The following is a 13,790-nucleotide window of genomic DNA, read 5'->3' as shown; positions in this document are numbered from 1 at the left end:
GCGCTAAGCTAGTTCCAGCAAAGTCAAGAGAAGCAAATCAAGTGTGGCAGATCTTTCCCACATCTCGTAATGGATGTATGGAAGATGGGACCAGAAATGGTCGAACGAGACTACACACACTGACTGAACGGCTCACTCTGGAAAAGCACACACCAAGCACTCTCGGCTTCAGATGAGTCTTGGCTCAAAGTTGACCCCCAAAGACTCTAGACAGACGTTCTGTAGTCTTCTAGGGCACAGTTGAGTCTGTCTCTCTCTCTCACACACACCTTCCTTTTCTCATATGAGAAATGAAGATGTTAAAGCCAGATGTTCTCCGAGTCTATTGCAACTCAGTGTCCTAGACTAAAACTATGTTTTGCGATCAGCTTTAAAAATTAAATGTTAAGCACGATCTAGCTGCCTGGCAAAAATGTTACTCACTAGTTTATAACAGAAAAAAAAAAAACCTTAACACCCTGCTTGTCAGTTCTAGTTGCTTGTTTTGGGATGGGGTCTTATGTAGCCCACGCTGACCTTGAACTTGCTCTGTAACCTAGACTGGCCTTGAACTCCTGCTCTCCCTGTTACCTCCCCAGTGCTGGGAAAAGAGGCCTGTGGTACCTTGCCTGGCTTCACTTCATTTTGTATAGTTCTCTAGATACCCGTGTCTAGACAAACAGATCTAGATGCCAAATGTTGCCACCATGGAACCATCAACTGGGTCCTCTCTCCTAGTCGCAGTTCAGAGTAGAGTAAGGTATGTCTACATTTTATTTTACTAAGGGGCTCCCAGTAATTTGGTATTTGTAAAATCCAGCACATGGATGCTACACTTCAACATGCCTGTCACGTCGCTACCAAAACAAGCAAACAAACAGGAAAAAGAAAAGTAAAAAAGACCCAAGTTTTTCAAAGGTCTTTCAAATATCAAAGTATAGCCTAAAGATTAATTAGATTACACGCAGAAGCAAGGAAGAATGACACGTCTCTTAGTAAGTAAGACTGTGGTCAAGTGATACCTGACTTCCAAACCAAACCCGTGTGTATCTGCTTGCTCATTCCCGAGGTGGTACAGACAATCACGGAGTGTCCCTACTATGGCTGGTAGGGTCATCTGTCAACTGGGCTGGCTCCAAGTGCAAGTTCATCATGAGGTTGTCCCCATAAATAGAACTGTTGGAAAGGCTTGGGCAGGGGAACCCAGCCTCATAAATGCCACAGCTCATGGGGGCCATTGAAACCCAGTTAAGTGGGACTGGGAACACATTAGTCTGTGCCATTGGTGTTCTCTGTAGGTGCAGGTTGCTCCATCTCTGCAGGAAGGGATGTTTGGGCAAAGCAAGAAAGAAAAAATGATGAGAAGAAAGATGAAGGAGGTGGGGGAGAGGAAAAGGAGACAGAAATTTTAGAGAAAGATCATTTTTAAAAATGGCCACGGATCTTTTATAACCCTGGGAGAACAAGAAGTTCTGATTGACTCTTGAACAAGAGTAAAGAGACCTAAGGGAGGTGCAGACCATGGCACAGGGAACTGGGAGATGCTGTCCCCTGTGCAGAGGGTAGACTGCAGGGTGGATCCACCAGAATGTGAACCAGACCAAGAAGAGAGAGCGTACATTGCGGGACAGCATTGCTGATGTGACAGCCGAGCCAGCTGCTTCTCCCTGACTCCTCCCATTGGACCGGATCCCAGCAGTCCCTCCTGATCTCCTCTTGCCTTCTTTCTTATGCTCCCTCTCACCCCTGTCTGTGATCTGCAGGAAGGGCAGGTGCTTCAGCACAGGCCACCATTAAAGCTTAATTACCCATCCTTTAACCTGCGAGTTAATGAGTCTCAGAACCTAGTGGACCCAGATTGCGCAGCTCGGCACAAAGTAAAAGTTCAACCAATTTAGTTAGCCACTTTTTCCCTCAGCCATTTTCCTAGTGGACTCAAAGGTTTCACTCCCAAGGGAGACAGACGTGGAACAGTCATGACCTTGATGTGTTTTCCCTAAAGAAAGCCCATGGGTGGAAGACCGTTATGCTCAGCACTAGACAATCAGCACACATAGCATGAAAGAAAAGTTTAACTGGGGGTAGGGTCTGGAAGTGAAGGAGGGGGTGCTTAATACATGTCACAGCTGAGAACAGTTGATGGCGGGAAGGAGAAATTGCGTCCCTGGGGATGTAAGGCGATGGAAGGCCCCTTCTCTCTTTTCTCTTTCTCTAGTTCTTTTGCCAAAAAAGCCACCTGTTCACACCAACATGAAGCGAGGCACTTGACTTTGGAAAAATATCCTGTGGTCTCTGAAGCAAAGAGCCTGCTCCCCGTCCTTACCATCTCCTTCACCCTGAGTCAATGCTACTTAAATAGAATGTCAGCCGGCTGGAGCAAGCTGACACACAAGGCTCTGCCACCCTGTCTTGTGTGCCCTGAAAGATGTGTCCAGTCAAGTAGGATGAAACACACACACACACACACACACACACACACCCCAAGGAAAAAAATTACCCCAAACCCGCAATCTAGTATCTGAGGTTTTTCTATACATTGGCATCATTTTGACTTCAACATATTTGGGAGTTTGAAGTTGATTTAAACTTCGGGTACTCCAAGGCTCCTCTGAGACTAAAAGGGCATGGGTAAGAAGTGTTCTGATTCTGTGTATGTGTGTGCATCTGTGTGCAAGCATGAATGCATATTCATAGACACCGAGACACACGCTTTGGGCCCAGTGTGTCCTTTTGCAAAGCCCACCTCATTGATCTCCTCTCGGGTGGTGCAGAACTCCAAACTGCAGGACAGGACCCTTTCGTACTCTTTGGCGCTGGCACTCCACTCCCTGCTATCCAATTCAAGGGCCTCCAGCTGTTGCTGCAGGTTCTTTGCAGAGATATTAGAGCAGTTCTGGAAATGAAGGGTGTGGAAATAACAAGGGGAAGCTGTGAAACAGCCACATGACCACATAGCATTTGCCTGTATCATGATGCTCACAGATTGCTTTGAAAGACATATAGGGTCCTGATTTATTTTACCCTAAACGTATTTGAATCTTATTTTTTTTTTAGAAAGAAGCCAGAAATTCAACTTTATGGAATAGACATTTCCGTTCTTGAATCTCATCATCATCCCCAACTCCTCAGAGACGCCATTCATGATAAGGTCTAATTTTTACTTTGAAAAAGCATAAAATATGCACGAGGAACATTCTGCCTCGGCGCTGTAATTTTCTCGTCAACTCGAGTTTCACCCCAGGTTCGTTAAGCTCTAGTCTCTGTCTAGCACTGAGGGGATGCTGGCACCAAGGCCAGAGAGGGCTAGAGAGCAATTTACGTTATTTGTGCAAAGTGAGATCCTCCTTTCTTTTTACTTTAAAAAATAAACTCACAAATGTAATCAAACCCCTTAGAAAACCCTGACGCTGGCAAAAGCTGACTCTATTAAAAGCAACAAATTCTCATATTCTTTTACTTACTTAAGGGGTAGATGCTAGGCTCGCTACGTAACATGTAGCCTGGCAGGTATCTTAAATGAACTTTAAAATGAAACTGGATCTGTGGTTCTTATTAATAATGAAGAAAACATATCCTTTCTACCCTCAAAGCACGAATTGGAGAATTTTTAAAGCACCAGAGTCCAGTGCACTAGTCATGGACTTTGGATCAGGAAACACCTTCTATTCTTTTAGACTCCCCTGTGGAAATCCGGCCAGTGGTCTACAGCGTATGCAACACCCGGTGCCCGAACCCGGGTCAGAAGCAGAGGGCCTGGGCCCCTCTACTATGGACTTGTATGGACGACTACCCGGTATCTCTGGGCTTCAGCTTCTTCCTCTATACAATGGGGCTGCTGGTCTGGCAAGACTCTGGAACCCAATGGTCTTCAGACTCTGTATCCTGAAGCACCATTGTATAGCAGAGATGTGGTATGAACCATAACTGAACTTCCAGCAGTCTCATTGAAGCCGGGTGGTAGCACGCCTTTAATCCCAGCACTTGGAAGGCAGAGGCAAGCAGATCTCTGTGAGGCCAGCCTAGTCCATAGAGTGAGTTTTAGGACACAAAGTCACACAAAATAACCCTGTCTCAAAAAATAAAATAAAATAAAAAAGGAGCAAAACCAATAGTCTCATTGAAAAATAAATAAGAAATAAATAAAATTAACCCTCATAACACAGTTAACCATGTGTGTCCAAATACTGTCCTTTACAACATATATCTAATATAAAAGCGTTAAGATCTTTTTGATCAGACATCTTTGAAATCTAATGTGTATATCATACTTTGTATGTTTCTCAGTTGTGGTTAATTTCTCTCAGAAATACTTGATCTAGTTTGAAATTTCTCAAACCATAGTTTCTAAGGTAGACTCACACGCCCATGCAGTTTCTGAACATGTGGAGAAATTTCCAACAAGGGCATTGAACGTCAGCTTTTACAGTATAGTTTACTTCAAATGAAAGCGAGAAGTTTAGGTTCTTAGTTGCCTTAGATGCAGAACCCTAACGTCCATCTGAGATCATGGCTCCATTTTAAATTCACATGAGAATAATATGTATCAAATACGGTTTTACGCTCAGATTTTCTCCTTGGATTTTATTAGTTTGTTAACAGTGGTGGAAACTTGGAGATCACAGCACTCCAATGATTGCATGTCTTTTTAAATTTAACATACCGGGACTAGGGGATGGCATAATAATGCTGCACTTGGTTAGCACGTGCGAGGAAAGCCTCAATTCAGATTTAACATGTACTAAACAATCTGCCTGCTTCTTTCATCCTATAGCCCATGTGGCCGAGAGAGGGAGGCGGCAGGGATGCACCGGGATGCTTACCGGCTGTTGAACGGATGAAATGATGTCCACTCCCAGGGAAAGGGCCAGCCGACCGAGATGCTCTACATAGGCCTGCCTTTCCTGAGCACGGTCCAGTTGCATCTGGACCTCCTTAGAACTTTCCAGTTCCGTGGGCTGCGCAAGAAGCTCCAGTTCTTTCGATTTGATGAAATGCATCAGCTGGAATACAGAACATTAGCACTTAGCCCACTTTTTCCAAAGACTGCTTTCTGCAGGGCTTTTCTGTGTTGACATGCTCCCCAGCCCATCCCGAACCATTAGTCCTACGGAAACAGACACACGCTGCCATCCTATGAACCCATTAGGATTACTTTAATCGGTTAACATCCTAAGTTTTACAAAAGGGGGAAATATGTTTCAGGACCATAATTCCTAACTTTAATAAGATCTTGGTCTGTGATTTAAGGTAACTCAAAAAAACTATTTTAAAAAAGACTTCCCTATTAATGTGTATGAGTATAGCTTGCCCATGTCTGTGTATCAAATGCATAGCTACTCAGAGGCCAGAGGAGGGTGATGGCATCTCTGAGCTGGCATTAGAGATGGTTTTGAGCAGCCGTGAAATAACCAGTAAACAGTATTTATTCAGTGCTCCATGCTGACAGGCTCTTGAGATGGAAAAAATAAAATAAAAAAAGAAAGAAAGAACTTGGTTTTGATCACCTCGCTTCCCAAGAGCTAACAACGTTTGTTTGGGAAGATAAAAATCTAGTTTCAAAAAAAAAAAAAATAGCAGTCCTGATGGAGAACTGCTAGACATAAGGACTAGCGATTGCTGTGGGATTTTAGAAGAAAGAATCACTGTGAGGGAGACGGGGTGGGGGGCCGTTCCTGGAAGGAGGCATGAGGTTTATTCTAACAAAGAGCAGAGAAGCATCCGCTAGGAAATGCAGGTCTAAAGCTGAGACTTGGATGTAGGAAAACATGTGCCATGCTCACAGGAAGGAGAAGAGCACAGCCTGGCTGGAGCACGGAGCAGGATGGAGGTCCAGGGGGAGATAAATTAGCCGCCAGGGTGGATAAACCTCTTACACTAAGACAAGCAATTTGGTTTTCATTTAGTGCATAATAATAACATCTGAATTTAATCTTGTAAAATCCTGCAGTCTTCGGACAACCACAGTAAGACTTACTTCCTCCTTGACTTGGTGGAACTGGATTGTCTTGTATAGGATTTCCTCGTAATCCTGGATTCGCGCTCTCTGCCTCTCGTGGAGGTGGATTAAGTCCCTCAGTTGGTCAGACTTCTCCTTCAGAGGGGCTCCCTGACTACTTAACACTTCCCATTCTTTCATGATATGCTGAACCTCGTCATACAGTTGCTGAAAGGGATCAGAGAGAAGCCAGAAGTGCAGCTTTGAGTTTTTATTGCACAGTGGAGAATCTGATTATCTAAATAAGGAACCATTCTCTCATTTGTTAACAAATGCTTAGGAACCTCCTCAAAACCCAGAGTCTGTGCTTAATGGTGGAGATGTCGAGACGCATTGTTCCATTCTTATCTTCTCAGAACTTTGTAAACATCACGGCAGGGGAAAGGCACGCGTTTCGAAGATACATGGTAAAATGGAAAGCCATGCGTGTCTACAATATACCAAATGTACGGGGCTTCAGCTAAGTAAATATACTTCTTCTGATATTTAGTATAGTGTAGGATTGTTCAGTATGGTAAGGACGCTGAGAAGATGAGTATAAAAATACACCAGGGGAATTACGTGTGCTCTGTAATGAAAGAATGATCAGAATGAGCCACCAGCTAACCAGCACACAAGATACGCGCCTTCAAAGTGCGCATGCCATACTCCACAAATAGCCACCGCACGGAGAAGGGATAAACTGCCTTCCCTTTCAGTCCCCACGGCTCGGACATCCCATTTAGGAATCCCCGCCCTCAAGGAGAGCTGGCAAAGGGCAAATTGCTTAAGGAGAATTCTACTGCTATCCCGGGAGCGGATTCTCGTATCAAAAGAAAAAGTAAAGGAAATGCCGTAGGAGATGATTTTCACAAGACTGACTTGCATCAGATGGCCAAGTTCAAATCAAGTATACGGACCCCAAACAGATGACACACATCATGATGACAGACGACAAAGCTAAGTAACCTTAGCCATGGATCCTAAATAAGAAGTCATGCATACATGCAAATACACACCAAAAGATAAGTACGTGTAACACACAGGATATAGCAAACTGGGCTAGTTGATACTTATTGGAAGTTGGAATAGGAGCGTTTGTTGTCGATAGTGATGATATATATATATATATATATATATATATATATATATGCAGAGTGTAGTGATTGTATTTCATATATGTCTTGTCTTAACAGAACCTACAGTTAGATGTTTCCCACAGGAATGTCAAAACCTCTAACTCTGGAATTCCTTAAAGCAAATACATATTAAGTGGTAATAATTAGATGCATCTTAGTTTTTCAGCAAAACCCCCAAATCCAATAGTGTATGTTTGTGAGTCAGGACAAGAAAGATGGAGAAAAAAGGGTCAAGAGTTCAAGGTCACTCTTGGCTATATAGCAAGTTTGATGTCAGCCTGGGCCACTTAAGACTCTTGTCTCAAAAAAACAAAAACAAAACAAAAACAAAAACCAAATAAATAAATGGATAAGTAAACGACCGAGTCCACGGAGGGCGCTCCGACAGTCAACCAGCCTTGGTGGTTGTGTCCGGGAGTGGCAGGAACACAGGGTGGAGGCTATGGAGACAGGAAGGGAGTGCGGTAGGAGCTGGGATGCTGGTGTGTGGCAGCAGCGACAGCCCAGCGATGTGGGGGCCAACGACAACAGAGCTTCTAGGTTAGAGGTTGCCGATCTTGTTCTGAGATGTTGTAATTTAAAACACTCCCTAAGTCAGGAACTGTAAGGTGAATATACTAATCAATTAGTTAGAAATATAAATTAAATTAATGTAGGTAAAATGAAAATATATTCAGAATTCAGTATGTTTGGGTATCATCAAATACAAAAATTTATAGGGGAATAGTAAGAAAATACGTTGTTACAGGGGTTTTTAGATCAAAAAGGGTACTTTTTTAGAAGAAGAAGGAAGCTTATTGGATCTGGGGAGTTGGGAACGATTTTCCATTCACCCAAACCCACGCATTCGCATCTTCACCTGAAGCTGGGGCTTCATAGCATTCCACCTTCTTCGCAGATCTGACATCGTCTGGAGGCTCCCTCCAAGGTCAAGGGCAGAGACGGGCATAAGAACTTCGTGGAGAAGTTTTACGTTGTGAGTAGTCTGAAACAGACATCGACAATTATGAACGTGTTTCTGACAATTCAGCAATGTGGTCACTTCGGTGGTGACATGGTGTGCCATGACGCTTTTTGACCCCCTGCAAACCCTGACCTCACCAGTGAGGTTACACGAGGCTCTTCATTTCCTGTGTTATTTTTGTTGTTCTTTTTCACACCATGGTAACATGCACAATTTTTACCATTGCTCACCATGGTAACATATAACAAACTGCACAGTTGTTACCATTGCTAAATGTGCAATGAAGTGTCATCAAGACATACACATTACTGTGCAGCTGCCAGCACCATCATCCACCTGTACAGATCCTGTTAAGCAACACCCCACCCATTCCCTCTTCCCCTCTTGCACCCCCGGGGAGCGTCCATTCTGACCTTTATCTCTATGAATTTGACTCCATGCTTGCAAATGAGCAGAACCACACAATTTGTGTCTTCTGATGCTGGATGGCTTTGAGATTCTACAACTTTGCACATATCAGAATTTACTCTTTGAAAGGCAGCCTTCGACATTCCTTTTGGTCTCTTGGTTTTGGTGCTAAGGTTCACACCCAGAGCTTTATGTATGCCAGGCGACCAGTCTACCCTGCCAGTGCCCAGCCCGCCCTCTTACCTTCTTCAGTTTCTCTTTGAAGGTCTCCCACTGCTGCCCCACAGGCTTGCCTCCGCTGGCTTTGAGGTACCATGCCATTCGAAGACGGCTGAGCTCCTCCCTCCCGGTTGTTTGCTTTTCCACAGTGTTCTTCATGACACGCATTTCATCTTTAGCATTGAATATCTCATTCTCTTTTGCCTGTTGAATTAATAATCCATGTAATGGCTTTCTTTCCTAAGAGACACATTTTCCTTTCGCATTCAGCTATTTTAGGTGGCAAGTACTTTATCACACCAGGGCAGGATACAGTTTAGACTGATAAGCCTGGTCTCGTGCGCAGAGGCACAGTTGTGGTTAGACCTATATTCTCTGCTTGCACATCAACAGCAAGATCTTTAAAGACCTCATTAGTATTTTAGTGGTCTAGGAGGGCATCTAATAATAAAAGGATAAACTCTGCCACTGTGATTTATAAAATATAATAAATTATTAAAGACATTAGACAAGTACAGTGGGAAAAACTACACTACATGTTCATATATGGTATAAATAAGGTTGGAATAGCTTTGATATATTATTAAGAAGCTATTAAAGTATAGAATATTATTCAATGCAATATTAGCTGGGAATTGTGTTTTATAGAAGACAACTACAGTCATCAGCATACAGTGGTCTGAGTAAGGTCTAGAAAAGGCAGGCTACTCTAAGACGTGTTGAGGGTTAGCGAGCAGGATACAAGAAGTGATTCTGTATTCAGTGGAGTTGGTGTTTTGTCCACTCCAGGAGACCAACCATTTGCCCTTAGTCTCTTTAGTAAACCTATCCTCCCTTTACTTCAGTATACCACATGGAAAATTGTGTGGTTATGTAGTCTAAAGAAGGCATTAAATTACCCATTTGCTTTAAATGTATATTCAGTCCTGTACTGTTCTCTGATCTCTTGCTGTTTTGTTTTGTTTTGTTTTTGGATGCCTTGGGAGCAAGAAGGCTAACACTCGACGGAATTCTCAGTTTTCCCCACTGCAAACTAATAAGCTGGCAAGTTCATTTGCCAGAATTCTGGCTAAAGTCAATTAATCTGATTCAGATGAACTTTATATTGAAAAAAAAACCCATCAATTTCAAGTTTCTAAATACCAGTCACAGAAACACACCCAACTCGATAGAAAGAGCCAGCTTCCATCTTTCTACTGTAACCAAGCCCCTCACCACACATCAATGTGCACTAACAAAACTGCTGCTGTGCAGATAGGGAGAGGAAAAGCATCCTTGTCAGCAATTTCACCTACCAAAATGTCAATACATCAGTGAAGTTAATTATTATGTAGACTTAATATTTTATTAATAAAGAACTTATCACACGACTTCTGAAATGCTAACAATGATGAACTGAAGGCACAAGACTACCAAGAAGCTGTGGGAAGATATGAGCTATCTCCAGGAACAATTATGAATCAGGATTTCATAGCAGCCTGTTCATTTGGACCTAGATTCAAGATATGAGTTTGGATGCATTTCTTGCTGCAACCCTTCCCACAAGAAGATAACACTATCTGATTATTTATATAGGAGTGACACCTAACACTTGCTAAGTATTCAACAACTTGGATAAAAGACAGGGTTGCAGATCAAGAGGCAAGAGGAAAAACCATACAGCAGAAACACCTCTAGATGCAGGTGACAGAGGTAACTCTGGCACAAGCTAAACACCCTAGATTAATGTGGCCCAAGACAGCTTGAAGGTGAAGGAAAACGTCAACAACTCTATCTCATTTTAGACCACCTGGCATTTCCAGAATTGAAAGGATTTCTAAGATTCAGCAATTAAATGACCACACAAAAATACACAGTTTGCAAATGACTTGATTCCCTTGTAATTTAAATTAAAATCACGTAAGCTAGAGATGAAGGGAGTTATACTAAGAGAAGCAAATATGTAGGAACATGGATAAATTGTTTGACAATATTTTTCTGGTGTTTAAGAAGGGTGGTATCTAATTTATAACTATTTAATGAATGTTTTGGTTCTCTATAGGCTGATCACGAATGTTCTTCAAACAACAAAAGTTAAAACCAAGAAAAAAAGATGAGAGGGTTAAAACCCAAATCTGCGAAGTGAGTTCTGTCCCAGATTCAGATCACAGCTCTCAAGAAAATGGCAAATGTCAGTCATCCTTAAACATCTACAGAAAGAAGGTTTGGAACAGCAGAGAAAGGGAAATGGCCTGATTCTCAAATGAGGGTCATTCGGGATCAGACTGATAAGTTTCACACAGACAGTCAGAGTGGTTAGATTCTGCTTACAGAGCACTCGAGAAGAATGCCTCAATCGCTGGACTCGGAGGAGTTGGGCCAAACCATGGTTAAGTGTCTTATAGGGTATGGGGGGTAAGCCCTTCGGGTATCTTAATGAGAAAGTTTCTCATTATGAAACACTCTTTCTCTCTCTCTCTCTCTCTCTCTCTCTCTCTCTCTCTCTCTCTCTCTCTGTGTGTGTGTGTGTGTGTGTGTGTGTGTGTGTGTGTACAGTGATGATTAGGGTAAGATATATTGGAAGCATTAATGGCTGCATTTTTTTATTTTAACTGTTAATCGATAGATTACTTCAGGAATTAGGATGTCAATCTTCCTTTCAGACATTTTTGCTAAAGAAGTAATTACAGCTATCAAGGAATGGCTTGTGATAAGTCTACAGAATGAAACCCAAGAGAAACAGTTAATAGAGTAGACAGACCCAAATTAGCTTAACAGGATGAATCGTAGGCTAAGGCCGAAGGAAATCAGGCAAGAAACACACAGGCTACGTCTTTATGGAAATGCTCAAGGGCTGGTATAGAGAGCCCTGGCCAGACCGGAGCTAGGATTAAGGAGGCCATACAGGTGGCAGTGGCTCACCACTGTACAGCAAGGAGAGATCATTGCTTAAACTGTTAGCCCCCTCACGTTTCAACTACAAGAAAACATCCTGGTTGGTTGTAGGTTAGCTTCTGGTTCCATTTCATGAATGGCATTAGTAAGTAGAAAACTTTGGCAAAGCAGATCAGCCTGAAGGGAGAAATTAAAGTACACCATAAATGATAAGTATGTAAATATGCAGTTGTAGAAAAGACTCATGTTAAACATAGCAAGGGCTTTCAAAGTTGGGTAGAATTTCGTATGCAGGAGAAATTACCTATGAATGGTTTTGTTGCTGCATTGCTACAGAGGCTCAGAACCAGAGATATGATGATGGACTTACTTAAGATTTTAAAAACATTCTTTTTTTAACAGCTAGCATTTTCCCAACAATAAAATGAACTGTTTCTTTGGGGAAATTCACATGGTTCTGAGGGGGAAGTGAAGTAGTTTTGCTGTCAGAATTCTGTAGGCAACTTCAGGTGGATGAGCGGCTGTGTAAAGGTCCTAAGATATTTTGCTTATTTAACTCAGGACAACTAGGGCTTAGGGGGTGCTGAAGGGGGGGGATAATAGATCACAGTGTGAACACAGAGGGAGGGAACCCTGGAGTGAAGAGGCTGAAGGGGGGCAGGGAAGCAGGGAGAACAAAAGGTTGGACGCAGTTTTAAGCAAATAAAATCAATCTTTGGAAACCTACTATTTTGTAAGCTAATTATAATTTAAAAAAGAGGATCTGTTAAAATGAGAAGAAATTCTCTAGAACAAAGATTTATCACAGTTATTTTCTTTGGTCCCTGGGAATTTTTAAAGACCTTGCTGTCAACAATGTAACTCAGGACTTTGGGACAGACTTCTGAGGACTCTATATGCAGCGTTTGAATCAGAAGAGCTAGAATGGTTTTCCTGTGATATGAGGGCTCTGCCACCCCAAGGCTTATAAATGTTGGGCTTCAGAACGAGTCCAGCATGAGGGAAGCTGAAAAGACCACCCTCTGCCAGCAGGGCCGATTAATGGACAAGGTGAACTTTGGAATGTACGATCTTGACTTTGAGGAATTAAGATCTACAAAAGGCATTGGCTAACTTAGTGTTATTCTCACCATATTTACTAAGTTAAGGAACTCAAGTCCCAAGTCCTGGGTCACAAAACTCTTCTTTAAAAACAACTGCCATCTCCTCTCAGCAGAGCTGGACCAGCACTTGACTTCAGCAGCGTCTTCATCGCTCGGAGGGACTTTGGTCAGATAAAACGCCGTTAGTCTCTGAAGCTGCTCCTCCACCTGAAACAAGGAGGAGGAAGATGAGAGCAAAGAAATTTATTAAGTAGAAAGAACACAGATTCCATTCGAAGTCTGTATAAAATTAAGTGGAAACTACACTTTTAGCATTCCTTAAATAAACAGTGACTATTTTCAGGTTACTGAAAAGCATGGAAATCTGGTTCCGTAACCCACAGACAGGACTTCCGCTGGGTGGCAAAGTGAGTTGATAAGTTTATTGCCAATCAGAAATATTTATTGTACCACAGATTATTTTTATGTATATTTTACAATTAGAATAATTTATTTCAGAGATCAAGCGGCTGCTCTGTTTAAAACTGAGTTTTATAATAAAAAAGCACAAATAAAGCCGGGCGGTGGTGGCGCACGCCTTTAATCCCAGCACTCGGGAGGCAGAGGCAGGCGGATCTCTGTGAGTTCGAGACCAGCCTGGTCTACAGAGCTAGTTCCAGGACAGGCTCCAAAGCCACAGAGAAACCCTGTCTCGAAAAACAAACAAAGAAAGCTAAAGCACAAGTAAAAAAAATGAAGGAATACAAATCAGGAAAAAAAGGAATTCAGCAGAAGGCAATTTTTACTCAGTGTATTATGATTCATTCATTTTAATGTAATATTTTTGTTAATTATTTGAGAATGTAAGATGATGTGTTTGAATCATATTCACCACCTACTTCTCTAAGTTTCCCAAATCCAGCTCCACCTCCTCACTCCCTCCCCAGTCCTTTTCCTCATCTTTGCTTTATAAATATATTCACCAGAGTCCAATTAGTGATACCCATATCTACTCATGGGCATGGAACCAACCAACAGAACACGGTCAATCTACCAGCTACGCCCTTAAAGAAAGCTGACTCAGGGATATAGAGATGGCTCCGTGGTTAAGAACAATGGCTGCTCTTCCACAGGACTCAAGTCCAATTCCC

The 13,790-nt window shown here is 42.4% G+C and overlaps 1 protein-coding gene across 2 annotated transcripts in view; it reads right to left on the bottom strand.

Annotated features, from left to right (window-relative positions):
- The window catches only part of LOC121439149 (coiled-coil domain-containing protein 141-like), a 145,434-nt gene that overhangs the window by 28,170 nt on the left and 103,474 nt on the right, over positions 1–13,790 (bottom strand). For both annotated transcript variants that reach the window (XM_041639650.1, XM_041639651.1), the window contains exons 12-17: positions 12,688–12,867; positions 8,708–8,887; positions 7,952–8,077; positions 5,954–6,142; positions 4,800–4,979; positions 2,723–2,872 (exon numbers count right to left, since the gene is read on the bottom strand). In XM_041639650.1, coding sequence (XP_041495584.1) covers positions 2,723–2,872; positions 4,800–4,979; positions 5,954–6,142; positions 7,952–8,077; positions 8,708–8,887; positions 12,688–12,867 — 1,005 coding nt within the window. The remainder of the gene's footprint in view (positions 1–2,722; positions 2,873–4,799; positions 4,980–5,953; positions 6,143–7,951; positions 8,078–8,707; positions 8,888–12,687; positions 12,868–13,790) is intronic.

Source organism: Microtus oregoni, unplaced genomic scaffold (assembly GCF_018167655.1).
Source record: "Microtus oregoni isolate MIOR12 unplaced genomic scaffold, Mior012 000060F_007, whole genome shotgun sequence".
NCBI classification, from domain to species: Eukaryota; Metazoa; Chordata; class Mammalia; order Rodentia; family Cricetidae; genus Microtus; species Microtus oregoni.
This window is presented reverse-complemented; position numbering and strand designations above follow the sequence as displayed.